This window comes from Pseudoliparis swirei, chromosome 12 (assembly GCF_029220125.1).
Source record: "Pseudoliparis swirei isolate HS2019 ecotype Mariana Trench chromosome 12, NWPU_hadal_v1, whole genome shotgun sequence".
In the NCBI taxonomy this organism is placed as follows: domain Eukaryota; kingdom Metazoa; phylum Chordata; class Actinopteri; order Perciformes; family Liparidae; genus Pseudoliparis; species Pseudoliparis swirei.
Window position 1 is genome coordinate 5,270,945 of NC_079399.1, and position 14,272 is coordinate 5,285,216.

General features: G+C 40.2%; 1 protein-coding gene across 2 annotated transcripts; it reads left to right on the forward strand.

Moving 5' to 3' along the window:
- Window positions 1-457: 457 nt before the first annotated feature.
- Window positions 458-2,092, forward strand: LOC130203031 (uncharacterized). Of its 2 annotated transcripts, XM_056428930.1 has the most exons (3): window positions 458-1,472; window positions 1,742-1,816; window positions 1,935-2,092. In XM_056428930.1, the coding sequence occupies exons 1-2, from the start codon at window positions 468-470 to the stop codon at window positions 1,775-1,777; spliced, it is 1,041 nt and encodes a 346-aa protein (XP_056284905.1). In that variant the 5' UTR covers window positions 458-467; the 3' UTR covers window positions 1,778-1,816; window positions 1,935-2,092. The 2 variants fall into 2 exon arrangements, with proteins under 2 accessions (XP_056284905.1, XP_056284904.1); XM_056428929.1 differs by having other exon boundaries at window positions 1,742-2,092.
- The last annotated feature ends 12,180 nt before the right edge of the window (window positions 2,093-14,272 follow it).

Consider the following 14,272-nt stretch of genomic DNA (forward strand, 5'->3'; position numbering starts at 1 on the left):
AAAACATATGTGAACTTAAGGCTAAACTCTCTGACGTCGAAGTTGTGTGCACAACAGCAGATTGCTGGTCAGCTGTGAATAAATCATTCATGGGCATCACTATCCACTGGTTAAACAAATATGATGTTTCTGAGAGACACTCTGCAGTACTGGCATGCCGGCGGATTAAAGGAGCACATACACATGATGTATTGGCAAAAGTATTGTCAGATGTCAACAAAGAATTTAAAATACACAACAAGGTTGTGTGTACAGTAACAGACAATGCTGCAAATTTTGTCAAGGCGTTCAACTGTTTTGGGATGGAAGTTGTTCATGACACTGAAGAGCCAGAGACTGTTGGAAGTGAAGATAGTGAACCAGAGTCAGCTGCTGCTGCTGCCAGTGAGAGCTCAGACGAAGATGACCAGATGGAGCCTGAGCCTCTCTCAGATCTGAATCATCCTTCTCTCCCTCACAGAAGGTGCATGGCTCACACCCTGAATCTAGTGGCCAAAGATACCGAAAAGGTAACTGAAAAACGCTACAAAGCAATGTCAAGGGCTGTTTTTGCGAAAGCATCTGCTCTGTGGAACAGGGTTAAGCGGAGTCCAAAGGCTTCTGATACTGTGGAGGAAAAGATTGGGATTGGCTTTGTTGTGCCAAATGACACAAGATGGAACTCTGTATTTCTGGCCATGGAGCGACTGTCTCGCATTGCAACATTAACTACGAAGGCAGAAATGAATGTGGCTGTCACCTCTGCAAATGATGCAACTCCCCTACATGAAGAGCTGATCCTGCACACTGTGAGTGATGAGTTTGGCTTTCGTCGATTCTCACCAGATGAAGTCAACTTCATACACAATTTTGTAGATGTGATGAGGCCTTTGGCACTCGCACTGAACATCCTCCAAGCAGAGAAGAACATCTATCTTGGGTACCTGGCTCCAACCATTGTACAACTGCAATGTCATATGAATGACCTGTTGGATGAGAGCATGAAACCCACTGCTGCAGAAGGTCTCATTACATGCCGTCCCCTTATAAAGAGCATCTTGCAGTCACTGAGCACAAGGCTGGCAGGTCTTCTCGAGAAGAGGGAGCACATACTGTCTGCTATGCTGATGCCAAGATTCAAGGGAGACTGGGTCCAAGATGAGGAGAAAAGGATACAGTACAGATTGATGCTGAAACGAGAATTTCAAAGCTTCCACTCTGATGACTCCGATGCAAGAGACTCAGGTCAATCCCCATCCAGTGGTGAAAGTGACAAGAAAGATCCTGCAGTTTCATTCTTTAAGTTTAACAAACACGCTCTGCAGGTTTCTCGGAAAACTGAAGTGGACACTTATTTGGATGCCCCAACCACAGATGGGTTGGACGAATACATGACATTTCCAAAACTGAAAAGGCTGTTCCTAAAATACAACACTGCACTGCCCTCAAGTGCACCAGTAGAGGCTCTTCAGCATCGGTGGTCAAATATTCAGGTAGGGATGAACTGTGATTATATTCCATAATTACTATGCTTTAGTAATAATAATAACAGTAAATATCCATCCTCAGTCAGTCATTGTTCTGTCTTGGTGATATCATTCTAAAGCTTATGCAGCAAATAGTAATTGTGGTTTTCAATATAAAATGTCAGCCAAATTATTGTAGTGATTGCATCAGTACACAATTCCTTTAATACATATTACTGTTACTATTTTTGCCACAATAATGATGATGTTAAAAATTCTTATTTAATCTCATTCAGATCCAGGAGAAACCGGCTGGGAGATGCAAACTTTGAGAGGCAGCTGATCTTGAATGCTAACAAAAAGATTTGAAGGTATTTGTTGTGACCTGTTTTTTGGGCTATAGAAGTACAATGTATTGCCAATGGAGATGTGTATATGGATGTGCAGAGGCTAGCTGCATACAAATAACAGCCTTTCTTGTTTTTGCAGGAAGAAAGAAACCGCAGATCCACCATTGCTTTCTTTAGGTCACTTTTCAGTATAACTGAAATGGAATTTGGAAAATGATTTGAAATGAAAAAACATTTGCATCTTAAAGGACTATAGTCTTGTTTTTGTTTTCATAATAAAGACCATTCAAGCAGCAAGTTTTTCCTCACGTTTTTGAGAATATACAGTAGGGCTGAAAGCTGCAGGTGCCATTAATGTGGACTGAATGGGTGGCAACAAAGCGTTAGGGAAATGACAGTATTTTGAGGGCTGTCGCTTCAATGCTAATATAAACCCTGGTTAGATAAGGATTCAAAATTGGATACGAATATGAATCTGACACATAGTTTCAATGTTAAAACTGATAAACAATAATTGCTGTCTGTGGTTCTCTACGGCCGTGGCGGCAATAATGTGGACAAATAATAGCTCCCAGCAAAATGTTAAAAAAAAGAACTAAAAAGAACTAAATAGTTCATTTTTGAAACCATGAACTTTAGTTCATATTTTTGAAATATGAACTATGAACTGAACTAGTTCATTTTAAAATGTGTGAACTGAACTTTGAACTAGTTCATTTTCTACGTGAACTTTCCCAACACTGCCTCCGGGTCTGAAAAGTCAAGACAATGTGCTTTAAACTTGCATTCTCTCTACTGGCCAGCAGTGGGCGACTCCTCCGGTTGCATAAATAAGTCTGATTGGGGTGACTGTCTTTTCATCCCGGACTAGTGTTGTGAGGGTTCCCAACTGTGGGGAGTCCTCACTATGCCGACTGAAATGCATGACGAAAAATAAACTTCAATCAGCTGTAAATTACCCTGAAACAGTTTATGAACTGGTCGAGAAAGAGGTTCGGGAAACGTACGTCATCTGTCCTTTCACATCCTCTTTGCTTCCAGTGTTTCGCACGGATCGCAACAGGTAAATACTCAGGGAAGAAAAGAGTAATATTTGATTCTTCCGCTCCCCGTTCTGGCCCGCTTGCAAGCGTCAATTTTATAGAGTTCCTATTCATACTTCGCAGTGGCATCGTTCGGTGGGATTCCAAATTCTACTTCAGAGTACGGTTGACATTCGGGTGCAGCCCATGTATATTCAATAGGGCTGTCAGCGTTAACGCGTTAATCTATGCGATTAATTTGGCCGCGTTAACGCACTAAAATATTTTAACGCAATTAACGCAATTTTTTTATTATATATATATATTTTTTACGGTTTGACACTGTTTCTCGGGTTTCCCTGCTCCTCCTTCCTCCGTCTCCCCTCTGATACAGAGGAACGGAGGGAGGGCGACGTGTCGTGTGACGCGGCGCGGAAAACGCGCGACACAACCTTCAACGTGATTGGTCAATCCGTTTGTCTGTCAACATTTCGGGAAGAAAAAACATGAACACTCAGTAAATCACACGACCTCCACCTCACCTCAGGCTCATTTATTAGCAGCAGCAGTCAGTCAGAACAGAGAAGAGACTGAGCGAGGACAATGGCCAATTCAGAATTGTTCTGGAATGTTTGATGTATAACACGTGGGTGTGTCACATGCAAAAGACTTTAATGAATTTAATTTATTTTGTAAAATGTATAAAATGCCCCAGCCTCCAGAGTTAAAACGTGTATGTGATGAATGTCAGTCAGTTACCAAGGCCACTGGTTTTGCTGTTCAGTGTTAAAGATGACAGGACCAATGGGGTCTCAATATATATTTTTTTTTTACTATTCTGAGGTTTCACTGAAGAAACAATTTATCATCCACGATATTAAATACCTCGCTGGCACTGTATATGTAGGAGCCCCTTTGAAAACACAGCTCTGTGTGAAGTTTTGTCTTTAAAAAGAAGGAAACAACTTTTAAGCGCGATTAATCGCAATTTCAAAATGTGCGATTAATTAGTTAATTTTTTTAAATCGATTGACAGCCCTAATATTCAACCAAATTGCCAAAGCGCTGTGCTGGATTTTGCGGTATTGTATTTACTGGACGATCTTCTGGTGATACATCCCCCACACAAAAGCTCGGGCCCCTCGCCGCTTGAATTAAAACAGCGTTTACGATCCCTCGACATCCCACTAACAGAGGAAAAAAACATGGGTCCAGACACACGTTTGGAGTTTCTGGACACCATGCTTGATACAAAAGAGTTGAAAAGCGTTGCTCAATCCCTATCGCGAAATTGAAGAAAATTCGGTAGATTTCTAAAACATATAGCGTGGTATTCATCTCCCGGCTTTTGGATATGGCATCTTCCGTGTCCGGTCACCATGACCTCATATCTCCTGACCAAGGAGGCTGCGGTTTTGGTCTCTTCTGCTAGAGAACTGTCATGGCGTAACATTCTTCGACAACGATCTGGTGAATTCCTCAGATTCCTTGAAATTCTCCGAAATCCCTCCCTCGTTGAACTGGGCTACTTATTTAAGTCCTAGAGCGTACTGCCATTAAAATGTTGAATGAAATTACGACACAGAAAAGGTGAAGAGATATTTTAATTTGCACACAGAGCGGAAAGAGGCGGGGTTAATTGAGCCCAATGAGCTCATTCCTGTCCCGAGGCCTCGGCAGGTTAATCCGACAATATCATTCCATCATTTATTACTTCCTCTCTATAAATATACGCTCAGTGGTTTAACTCTATAATGAACAGCTTAATGAGATTTCAGACACGTCTATTTGTCATCTTTACTTTGCTTCCTCTCTAAAAAGGTGCAATGATGCATGTCTGGAATTTCTGCTTCTGCAAAATGTGATCAGAATCAGAATCAGAAATCAGAATCAGAATCAGAATCAGAAACCGTTTTATTGCCAGGAATGTTGACACAAACGAGAATTTTTTTTGGCGGAAGGTGCAACATTTAGACATAACAAACAACAATCAACGCGACAGCAACAGTGAATTAAGTATAAGATAAGATAAAGATAAAGATAAAGTGCTCGGACAACAAATAACGTGAAAGTGTTTAGGTGTGTGTTTCAAGTGATGTGTGTTTAAGTTAAAAGTGTATGTTACATGTGACGTGTGTTTAAGTTAAAGTGCATGTTAAAGTGGCATGTGTGTGGAGGAGGCCTCCAGTTAAAGTGCATGTTAAAGTGACATGTGTGTGGAGGAGGCCTCCAGGAGGGAAGAAGAAGGAGGAGGGAGGAGGAGGAGGAGAAGGAAGAGGAAGGAGGGGGAAGAAGGAGGAGAGAGGAAGGAGGAAGAAGAGGAGGTAGTCCTGGGGGTGACAGTCAGTCAGTGGGGGACCCGGGCTCCATTGATGAGCCCGACTGCCGACGGGAAAAAACTTTTGGTGTGGCGGGAGGTCTTTGTCCTGATGGACCGCAGCCTCCTGCCAGAGGGGAGGGACTCCAACAGGGAGTGACCAGGGTGGGAGGGGTCAGTGACAATCTTGCTGGCCCGCTTCAGTGTGATGCATTGCATGTTGAGATTGTTAGCAGAAAGAAAGCATTGCACATGTAATATCAAATGTGATATACTAATTAAACTATTACTAAATGTGATGTATAAAGCTAAACTAAATCTTAAATGAGCTATAACTCTTAAATTCACTATTAACCCTTGTGTTGCCTTAGGGTCATTTTGACCCGAATCAATATTACACCCTCCCCCCGCTTTAGGATTAATTTGACCCCATTCAATGTTTAATGTCGGTGTTCTTTCGGTAGTCAACAAACAAACATAAAGTGCCTCACACTTAAACTTGGAAAACAATATTAATTCTAATAATTTTCTGGAGGTTTTAATTGCTGGCGTCAAATTGAACCCAAAGGGTAAAATATGTTAGTAAATATAAAGGTAACAGGAGGGTGAAACATTGAATCGGGTCAAAATGACCCTAAGGCAACACAAGGGTTAAGGCGTTGGTTGGTTTGCTAGCCTTGACTCTAGCCTCCCTAACCTTTTAATCTTTTTTCAGCAGAAAAGCGTGGTTTGATATATGCACCTGTATAAATACTTCATTTTACTGCCAGATGACCTTAAGCTATACTAAAATGATTACGTTTCAAGATTCAGTACATTAGCACACCCAAAGGTAAACCTAACTGCTCTATGAACTCTTGTTATAATATTTTCACATTTGCCTTCGCTGTAACTTATACTGGACACAGATGACACAATGTTATCTTCACATTACAGGTGTGACCCCCGGGAAATAGTAATAAGACAAAGCTTATAGTTTAACGCTGGAATACCCCCCTCTCCATGCAAGTTTAACGAGAATCTGCCATGCGTTATCCGAATGCCAGTAAAGAATGTAAATATCGCTAGGATAGAAATGTATGCACGTATGTTTTATGTGGAAGGCGTACAGCTCAGGTTTTATTGGAAGGTAAGGAGCACAATCAGTTGGCAGACTCAGATCTTTTCGGTCCTGAGGTTAAAACACAAGTTGCGTCATTCTAAATATTTCAGATTTTGCCTCCATTATTTGTGTAAAAATGATCAGCTCATCTAACGTCACAATTTTCCATTTCTAATCAATTGCTGATGCAGTTCGTTGTGGCCGTGTGGTTGGCACCCCACACACACACACACACACACACACACACAAAGGCACAGCGAGAGACGATACCTATACAGAACCTTTATGATGTAATATACGATTTGCATATGAGTGACACAATAAGAAAACTGCATGTCAAATAATGATCATATACTGTAATTATCAAATAAATGGAGCCACCAACTGCAGCCACCCGTTGACCTTTGGTTTGCTCTGAGTGTGCAGACGAAGTGTCGCGGCGGTAATCAGCTTTGTTTGACCCGATTATTGTAATATTCAAAGAATTTAAACTGACGCAGCATTATTATTTCGTAAACCTTTCAGGCCAAACCAAACACACTGATTTCAATTTACAACCATACCAAATACCAAATAGATCTGCCACCGCCCCTTAAAAAGTGTCCGAACTTTGCCGCGTTACATTGGAATGCTTTTATCGTGTATGCTTTGACGCAATGTGCAAACTTAACAGCTCAAAGCTTTTCTGTTCCTCTCAGATAAAGATAAACATTTTTAGAGAGATTCTGATGAAACTGGAGAAGAAGTTTTTGTTGTTGTTGTTTAAAAAAAATATAAATGCCTCCATACTTTTGTTAACAACCCAGTCGGTATGGCAGTTCCTGAAATAGTCACAATATTTGAGTCGTGCACAACTTTCGAATGAACGTAAGGTTGAGGCAACAACACCACGGAAGGAAAAACATCCGGCGTTTCTCAATTCAAAGTACACGAGTACAGACTTCTGTTCTTTTGGAGTCTGGACTTGGGAGTCTGGTCTTGGGATTCCAAACTCCGGAGGACGGGAGAACGGGAGGACGGTCTTTCTGCGATTTGAACAGCTGCTTATTTGATGACGTCACCACATCAGCTGTTCTTGCTCCTGAGTTTACTCCAATTATTCACTGTAAATTATTTTGTTGTCAAAAAAAATATGACAACCCTGCTTTTTCATTATTCTTTAAATCTAATTATTTATTTTGAATGATATTATATATTATATATATAATTATATAAATAGTCAACTGTCAGTAGTTTATTTTCTCCTCCGCGATTGTTTTCGGTTGCTGGTGAAATGCATTCTGGGATATCGGCCGGCCAGAGTACGCACAAGTCTCCTCTGATGCGTCCTCCGGAAAGTGGGAGGATCAAGTCACATACGGGCATTTTGACCGTGCTTTGCGAGAAGCGAACTTTGAATTGGAACATGCACTCGGGCTGAGACTGATGACGTTTCACGAGTCACGAGGACACAAGGAGAGAAAAGTACGCACAAGTACTCATATTGAGAAACGCCGATCATGTTTGGGCTTAAAATAAGTGTGGTTATTGAGTTTAAAAAACAAAACAAAAACATTGGGTTCAGACCACTAAATTGCGTAGTTCGGTTGAGGACAAACGCCACGAACGCAACACTTTTGCGTTGTTTGTGAGCCAACGAGATTTCTTCAAACTTGTGGTTACAAGACCAGACATTTTGTTCTATTACAATTTACGACGGCTTTACAGTATAATGTCAGGTTACAGCTATATACTGTAATCTGACATTATACTGTAAATCCTTTGTGAGTCTCTTTTAGATTACAGTTTTTAAAATTAGTTAAACATGAGGTTCATTGGGACATTTTCACATTACATAAGGACACAAGTACCAGTTGATATTGGAAATGTCGGCTCACACGAGACAAATCAAAATCTCCACGTGACCGAAATGAGAATGTTTCCAAATCGGAGAGTTTTTCAAGGAAAGCAGATATCCCAGAGTTCAACCGGTTCACACTTTTTTGTTGTTGAACTGACGCTTTCCACAAATATTTCGGGTGCACTCCTCGGATATTGCAGCGTACTGTGGTTAAGGGCTGTATACTTCAAAAGCCTTCCAGTAAGCTTCCTCCCTCTGATGCTGTGTATGAGCGCTAACACTTTTCTCTTCTGACGTCTTCTTTGAAGATTATCACGGAGATATCTGTTGACTGGTGCTCAGACATCCCTTCTGAGTATCCACATTTGATTATTTAGTTTCTACATATGTCTACGTGGTGGTTTAATGGAGCTCCAATGTGCTGCATGGGTTCTGAACATTTCTTCCCTAATGAGGCTTGGGGTTGGTGGTCTGAAAAAAAAATAAAAAAATTAGAAGGCCTGTTGCTGGCAGGCTGCTATTTGCAAAAATAAGGCCCCCGTATGTTTAAAAACAGCAGTTGGACAAACAGGCAAATTGAGCAACGCAGCTGAGGTTAAATCAGGACAGCATACGAAGGTTCATGGAGCAAGAGGGACGAACCTCCCCAAACAGATTCATGTAATCAAAGTCAATCAACGTTGCTATTTGTATTATTCGTGCCGAAACAGAATAACGGCGACAATTAGAAATAATAAGGTCCCTCCATTTGTTCTCACATCCCTTTTTCTGCTATCGAATAACACCAGCATCAGTAGGAGTTCAAGCCTGGGCCCTATTTCTCGTACCTTGCTAACATAGTTAGCGTGATAATTTCGAGGATGAGATTACACAAGCGAGGCTTTTCGGTTCCACGAAGCAAGTTTGGAAAAATCACCATGGCAACAAATAAAAAAAGCGCAGGCTCATTCAGTCTGGCTGGATAATCTGGCCACGCCCCCAGAAGGAAATGGAGCTCACTTCCTCATTGATGAAGCGGCGATATTAGTTAGATTAGAGTTTTATCGGGAGAGAGTTCTCATCACGTCACGATGACTTCCTATACGAGCGATATCCATTCTGCCCACAAGGAATCATTTATTCACAGACCTTCTGGAGCACATTGAACACCGTTTGTGTACAGTGTTTTACAGTGTTGTACATTGGTGTAGTACAGTGTTGTACATTGGTGTACAGCATCCAATGAGGTCAACGTATCCAACGAGGTCGTCAACGTATCCAACGAGGTCGTCAACGTATCCAACGAGTTCCGCAACGTATCCAACGATGTCGTCAACGTATCCAACGATGTCGTCAACGTATCCAACGATGTCGTCAACGTATCCAACAAGGTCGACAATGCATTCTACGAGGTCTGCCACGTATCCAACAATGTTGTCAACGTATCCAACGAGTTCCACAACGTGTCCAACAATGTCGTCAACGTATCCGTCCTCGGGAGTCTGTTTAGTTTCTACACGTATGTTTTTCGGTGCTCTGAGACTTGCGTTTTACCAAGGAAACTTAGTCGTGTGAACATGGCCTCAGGCACACAGGAAACGCACACGCTCCTGGTATGTTTGTGTAAACGGTCTAAAAACAATGTACGTAGCAGAAAGAGCTGACCTGGTGTTGAAATAATTTCATTTTATGATAAATGACTTAACAACGGGACAGAGAGTTCAGCCTGTGTGTCTGGCCGATGTTCTGATGCCAGTTCCTATCTGACAGTCAGAAGAAAAGAGTCTTTCTCCATTTTCTGTTTCTGGAACAGGACTGGATGGTGTCAGGATGTGGACAAGGTCAAAGCATGTATGCACTCAAAGGCAAAATCAATGCAAATATATGCAATTGGCTTTCGTCTTTTTCCTTTCAGACACTCAACAGAAGGAGGTGTCTAACAGCGTACTCTTCAATCTGCATAGTCTGGTTTTCTGCAGGCTTTATGTAACTGTGAAAATGATGCTCTTATGTTTCCGGGGGAATCCGTTCCAATAACAAAGATAAAAAGGAAAAACAACTGATGTGGGTTGGGAAAGACAATGGTGCACTGCAGGGTCTTTTACCTGTGATTACTCACATCTACGTTGCATCTTTATGATGCATGACCTCAAACACAACGAGCTTGTTTTTATCCGATCCTGAGACTTTAATGTATTTCCCACAGTCTGAAGTACAGTGTAGTTCTGTCAAGGAGGACACTTATCTTTACCTTCGGCGGGGAAATAATGTATTAGATCTCGACAGTGGAATCTACTTGCTTTCTATCACCGCTGTAGTTAAAACCACTCTTCAGATCTGCGTATTTATAGGTGCTGAGAAGAAAAAAACAAATTTGAACATAATTATTTTCACATCAGATCAGAATAATGGATTAAAACATTATTGGATTATACTTATTGATGCATTCATTTGTACTTTATTGTTCGAAGCTGGTACATGTGGGGTTGACATGCCGGGTGTCGGGTCAACATATCAAAATGTATTTAAGAATGTTTTTGTATCATTGTTCTGAATCGGCAATTGAACAAGTAATTAAAGTAGGAGTCAAACTATTCAAGTACAAGTACCTCAATTGAGTACACACACACACACACACACACACACACACACACACAGTTGTGTATCATATCAACAATAAGTAATTACAACATCCGCAAAATTATTGAAGTAATTGAATTATTGAACTCTCCAGGAATATCCGCTGGCCAACATTTTCATATGGAGACGTACAATTAATCATTTCTAAAAGTTATAAAATGTAATCCCATACTTTGAATGGTTAAGCATTAATATAATATTTACTCTACATCCTCATCGAGTTCAGCTGTGCTTCATTCGCCTCGTTTCTCTGTGAGTCCGTCAACTGGACCACGAGACACAGAAAAAGATCAAAGGTCCGGTTTATAATCCCACACACACCTCCAGGACTCCCACCACTTCGCGACCTTTAATATAATTTATAATTCTCTCTATATTGCCCTTGGCTGAACTATAGGATATTTCCTAGACAGCGCCGTTGTGCTTGTTGGCTAACGTACGGGAGCGGAACCGTATTATCATACGGAGGCAAATCAGTACGCGTTGAATTGAACTACGAAGCGTTCATACCAAAAGCGCTGAGAAAATTCGCAACGCTTTTGGTGTGAACGCAATTATTAGACCTGCAATGATTAGTCCTGCAATGATTAGTCCTGAAATGATTAGACCTGCAATGATTAGACCTGCAATGATTAGTCCTACAATGATTAGTCCTGCAATTATGAGACCTGCAATGATTAGACCTGCAATAGTGTAGTGCAGTGGTTCTGAAATGGGGCTATGTGTACCACTGGGGGTACGTGAAGGCATCCATTTAAATTAGCATCCATTTAACCCTTGTGTTGCCTTAGGGTCATTTTGACCCGAATCAATATTACACCCTCCCCCCGCTTTAGGATTAATTTGACTCCATTCAATGTTTAATGTCGGTGTTCTTTCGGTAGTCAACAAACAAACATAAAGTGCCTCACACTTAAACTTGGAAAACAATATTAATTCTAATAATTTTCTGGAGGTTTTAATTGCTGGCGTCAAATTGAACCCAAAGGGTAAAATATGTTAGTAAATATAAAGGTAACAGGAGGGTGAAACATTGAATCGGGTCAAAATGACCCAAAGGCGGGGGGAGGGTTTAATATTGATTCGGGTCAAAATGACCTTAAGGCAACACAAGGGTTTTAAAGATCCTTTAAAAATTGTTATTTAAAAAATACTCAATAAAATGTCATTGTGAGTTTATAAACTGAATTTCATGTATGCTATATTAAATCAGACCCTGATGTCACAATGCTGTATATTACATCATTTGTTTAACCAAAAGCTGGTTAGAGGGTACTTGGCTAAAACAATATTTCACATTGTGAATGATTTCAAGTTTTCTCAGTCTTCCTTGAGGTTTTAAGATAAAACAAATTAATTTGACGACGTTACGGTGGACATTTGTCCTATTTTTTTGTTTGATAAACGACAGATTCAACAATGGCAAGTCGAAGACCTAAACTGTAAGGATACACCGTGAACATAAGGCCTGGCCAGAGCAGTCAATATATATAGTTTTTTGCAAATTTGCAAACATTTCCAAAAAAATGTTTGTGTCATGATGGGGTGCTGAGAAATTAATGAGAAATAAAATGAACTTTTTTGATTTGAGCAAATGGCTGCAATGAAACAAAGAGTGAACATTTTAAAGGGGTCTGAATACTTACCGGACCCACTGTGTATAGTTATGGTTCTGTCTGAGGCAGCTGATCATGCAAATGTGCCAGACGTTCATATTTTCTTGCCTTGTCCTTACAACCAACCCCACAATGTTGTTTGTTCAACCCGTATTATCCTCATTAACGGCATGCTCGCTTGAGCATTTATCCCAGCCCCCGGAGGGATTCGCCTGCGTCATAGTGAGGGATTGTTTGTTCAATCTGTAGATTAGTCCATACTCAACTTTAAATTGTATCTTTTATTTTTCTCAGTTCTTGTCACCACTCCAACAAAAGTATGTACAATTTCTGTGCACTTTGCACGGCCTCGCCTTCTGAGTCAGACTCTGCAGGAACCAGTACAGACGCGACGGTCCCACCCAGAGCAGCGTCGATAGCCCTGATGAGAGGGTCCATTTGACGGGTTTATTATTTGACACTTAGATATTACATTATTGCAGGTTTTTCCAGCATTCTGCTATGATACAAAAAAAGGCTCGTCAAAAATTTTTGTTTTACTAATGCAAAGCATTTTGGGTTGAAAAGATGTAATACGCAGCATTGTGACATCAGTGTCTGATTTAATATAGAATATACAGGACTGTCTCAGAAAATTAGAATATTGTGATGAAGTTCTTTATTTTCTGCAATGCAATTAAAAAAACAAAAATGTCATGCATTCTGGATTCATTACAAATCAACTGAAATATTGCAAGCCTTTTATTCTTTTAATATTGCTGATTATGGCTTACAGCTTAAGAAAACTCAAATATCCTATCTCTAAATATTAGAATATCATGAAAAAGTATACTAGTAGGGTATTAAACAAATCACTTGAATTGTCTAATTAACTCGAAACACCTGCAAGGGTTTCCTGAGCCTTGACAAACACTCAGCTGTTATAAATCTTTTTTTTTACTTGGTCTGAGGAAATATTAAAATTTTATGAGATAGGATTTTAGAGTTTTCTTAAGCTGTAAGCCATAATCAGCAATATTAAAAGAATAAAAGGCTTGCAATATTTCAGTTGATTTGTAATGAATCCAGAATGCATGACATTTTTGTTTTTTTAATTGCATTACAGAAAATAAAGAACTTCATCACAATATTCTAATTTTCTGAGACAGTCCTGTATATACAGTGGGGAAGGAAAGTATTCAGCCCCCTTTAAAATGTTCACTCTTTGTTTCATTGCAACCATTTGCTAAAATCAAAAAAGTTCATTTTATTTCTCATTAATGTTCACTTAGCACCCCATCTTGACAGAAAAAAATAGAAATGTTGACATTTTCGCAAATTTATTCAAAAACAAAAACTGAAATATCACATGGTCAGAAGTATTCAGAGCCTTTGCTGTGACGTTCATATTTAACCCACATGCTGTCCATTTCTTCTGATCATCCACTTTTTTTTACTTGTATTTAAAGGATTCTTTTAATGGATACTCATTTTAAATATATATATTTTTTAATTCTCGTACCCCCTGCAGTGCCTTCACGTACATCACATAAAGAAAAAGAAAAAAAATAAGTTGACGCCTGTGAGATATGCTAAAAAGAGAAAGAAATACTCACATAATCAGTGTAATAAAAGTATCTCGTTGTACGCGGACACATTTCAGAGGAATCAAAAAAAAGAAAAAGAAGCCCACTGAGAACCATAAGACACGAGAATAAAGACGTCTTTCGCCACCCGGTGTAGGGGGGACGTCACATGACAAACAATAGTCTCCAAACACAGGTGGAAAACTCGAAGCAAACATTGATATTTTTGTTGCATAAGCCACGCGAGCCGAAAGTCACGTCAATACGGGGACAATCGGGCTCTTGGTGGTCCTGGTAGTTTTCCAGGTCAGGGCTGTTTGACTTTTTTTTGACCTGGTTTATTTGATGTTTTTGACGAGCCGCGCGACTCGCATGTCGCTCCCTGGAGTCACACGG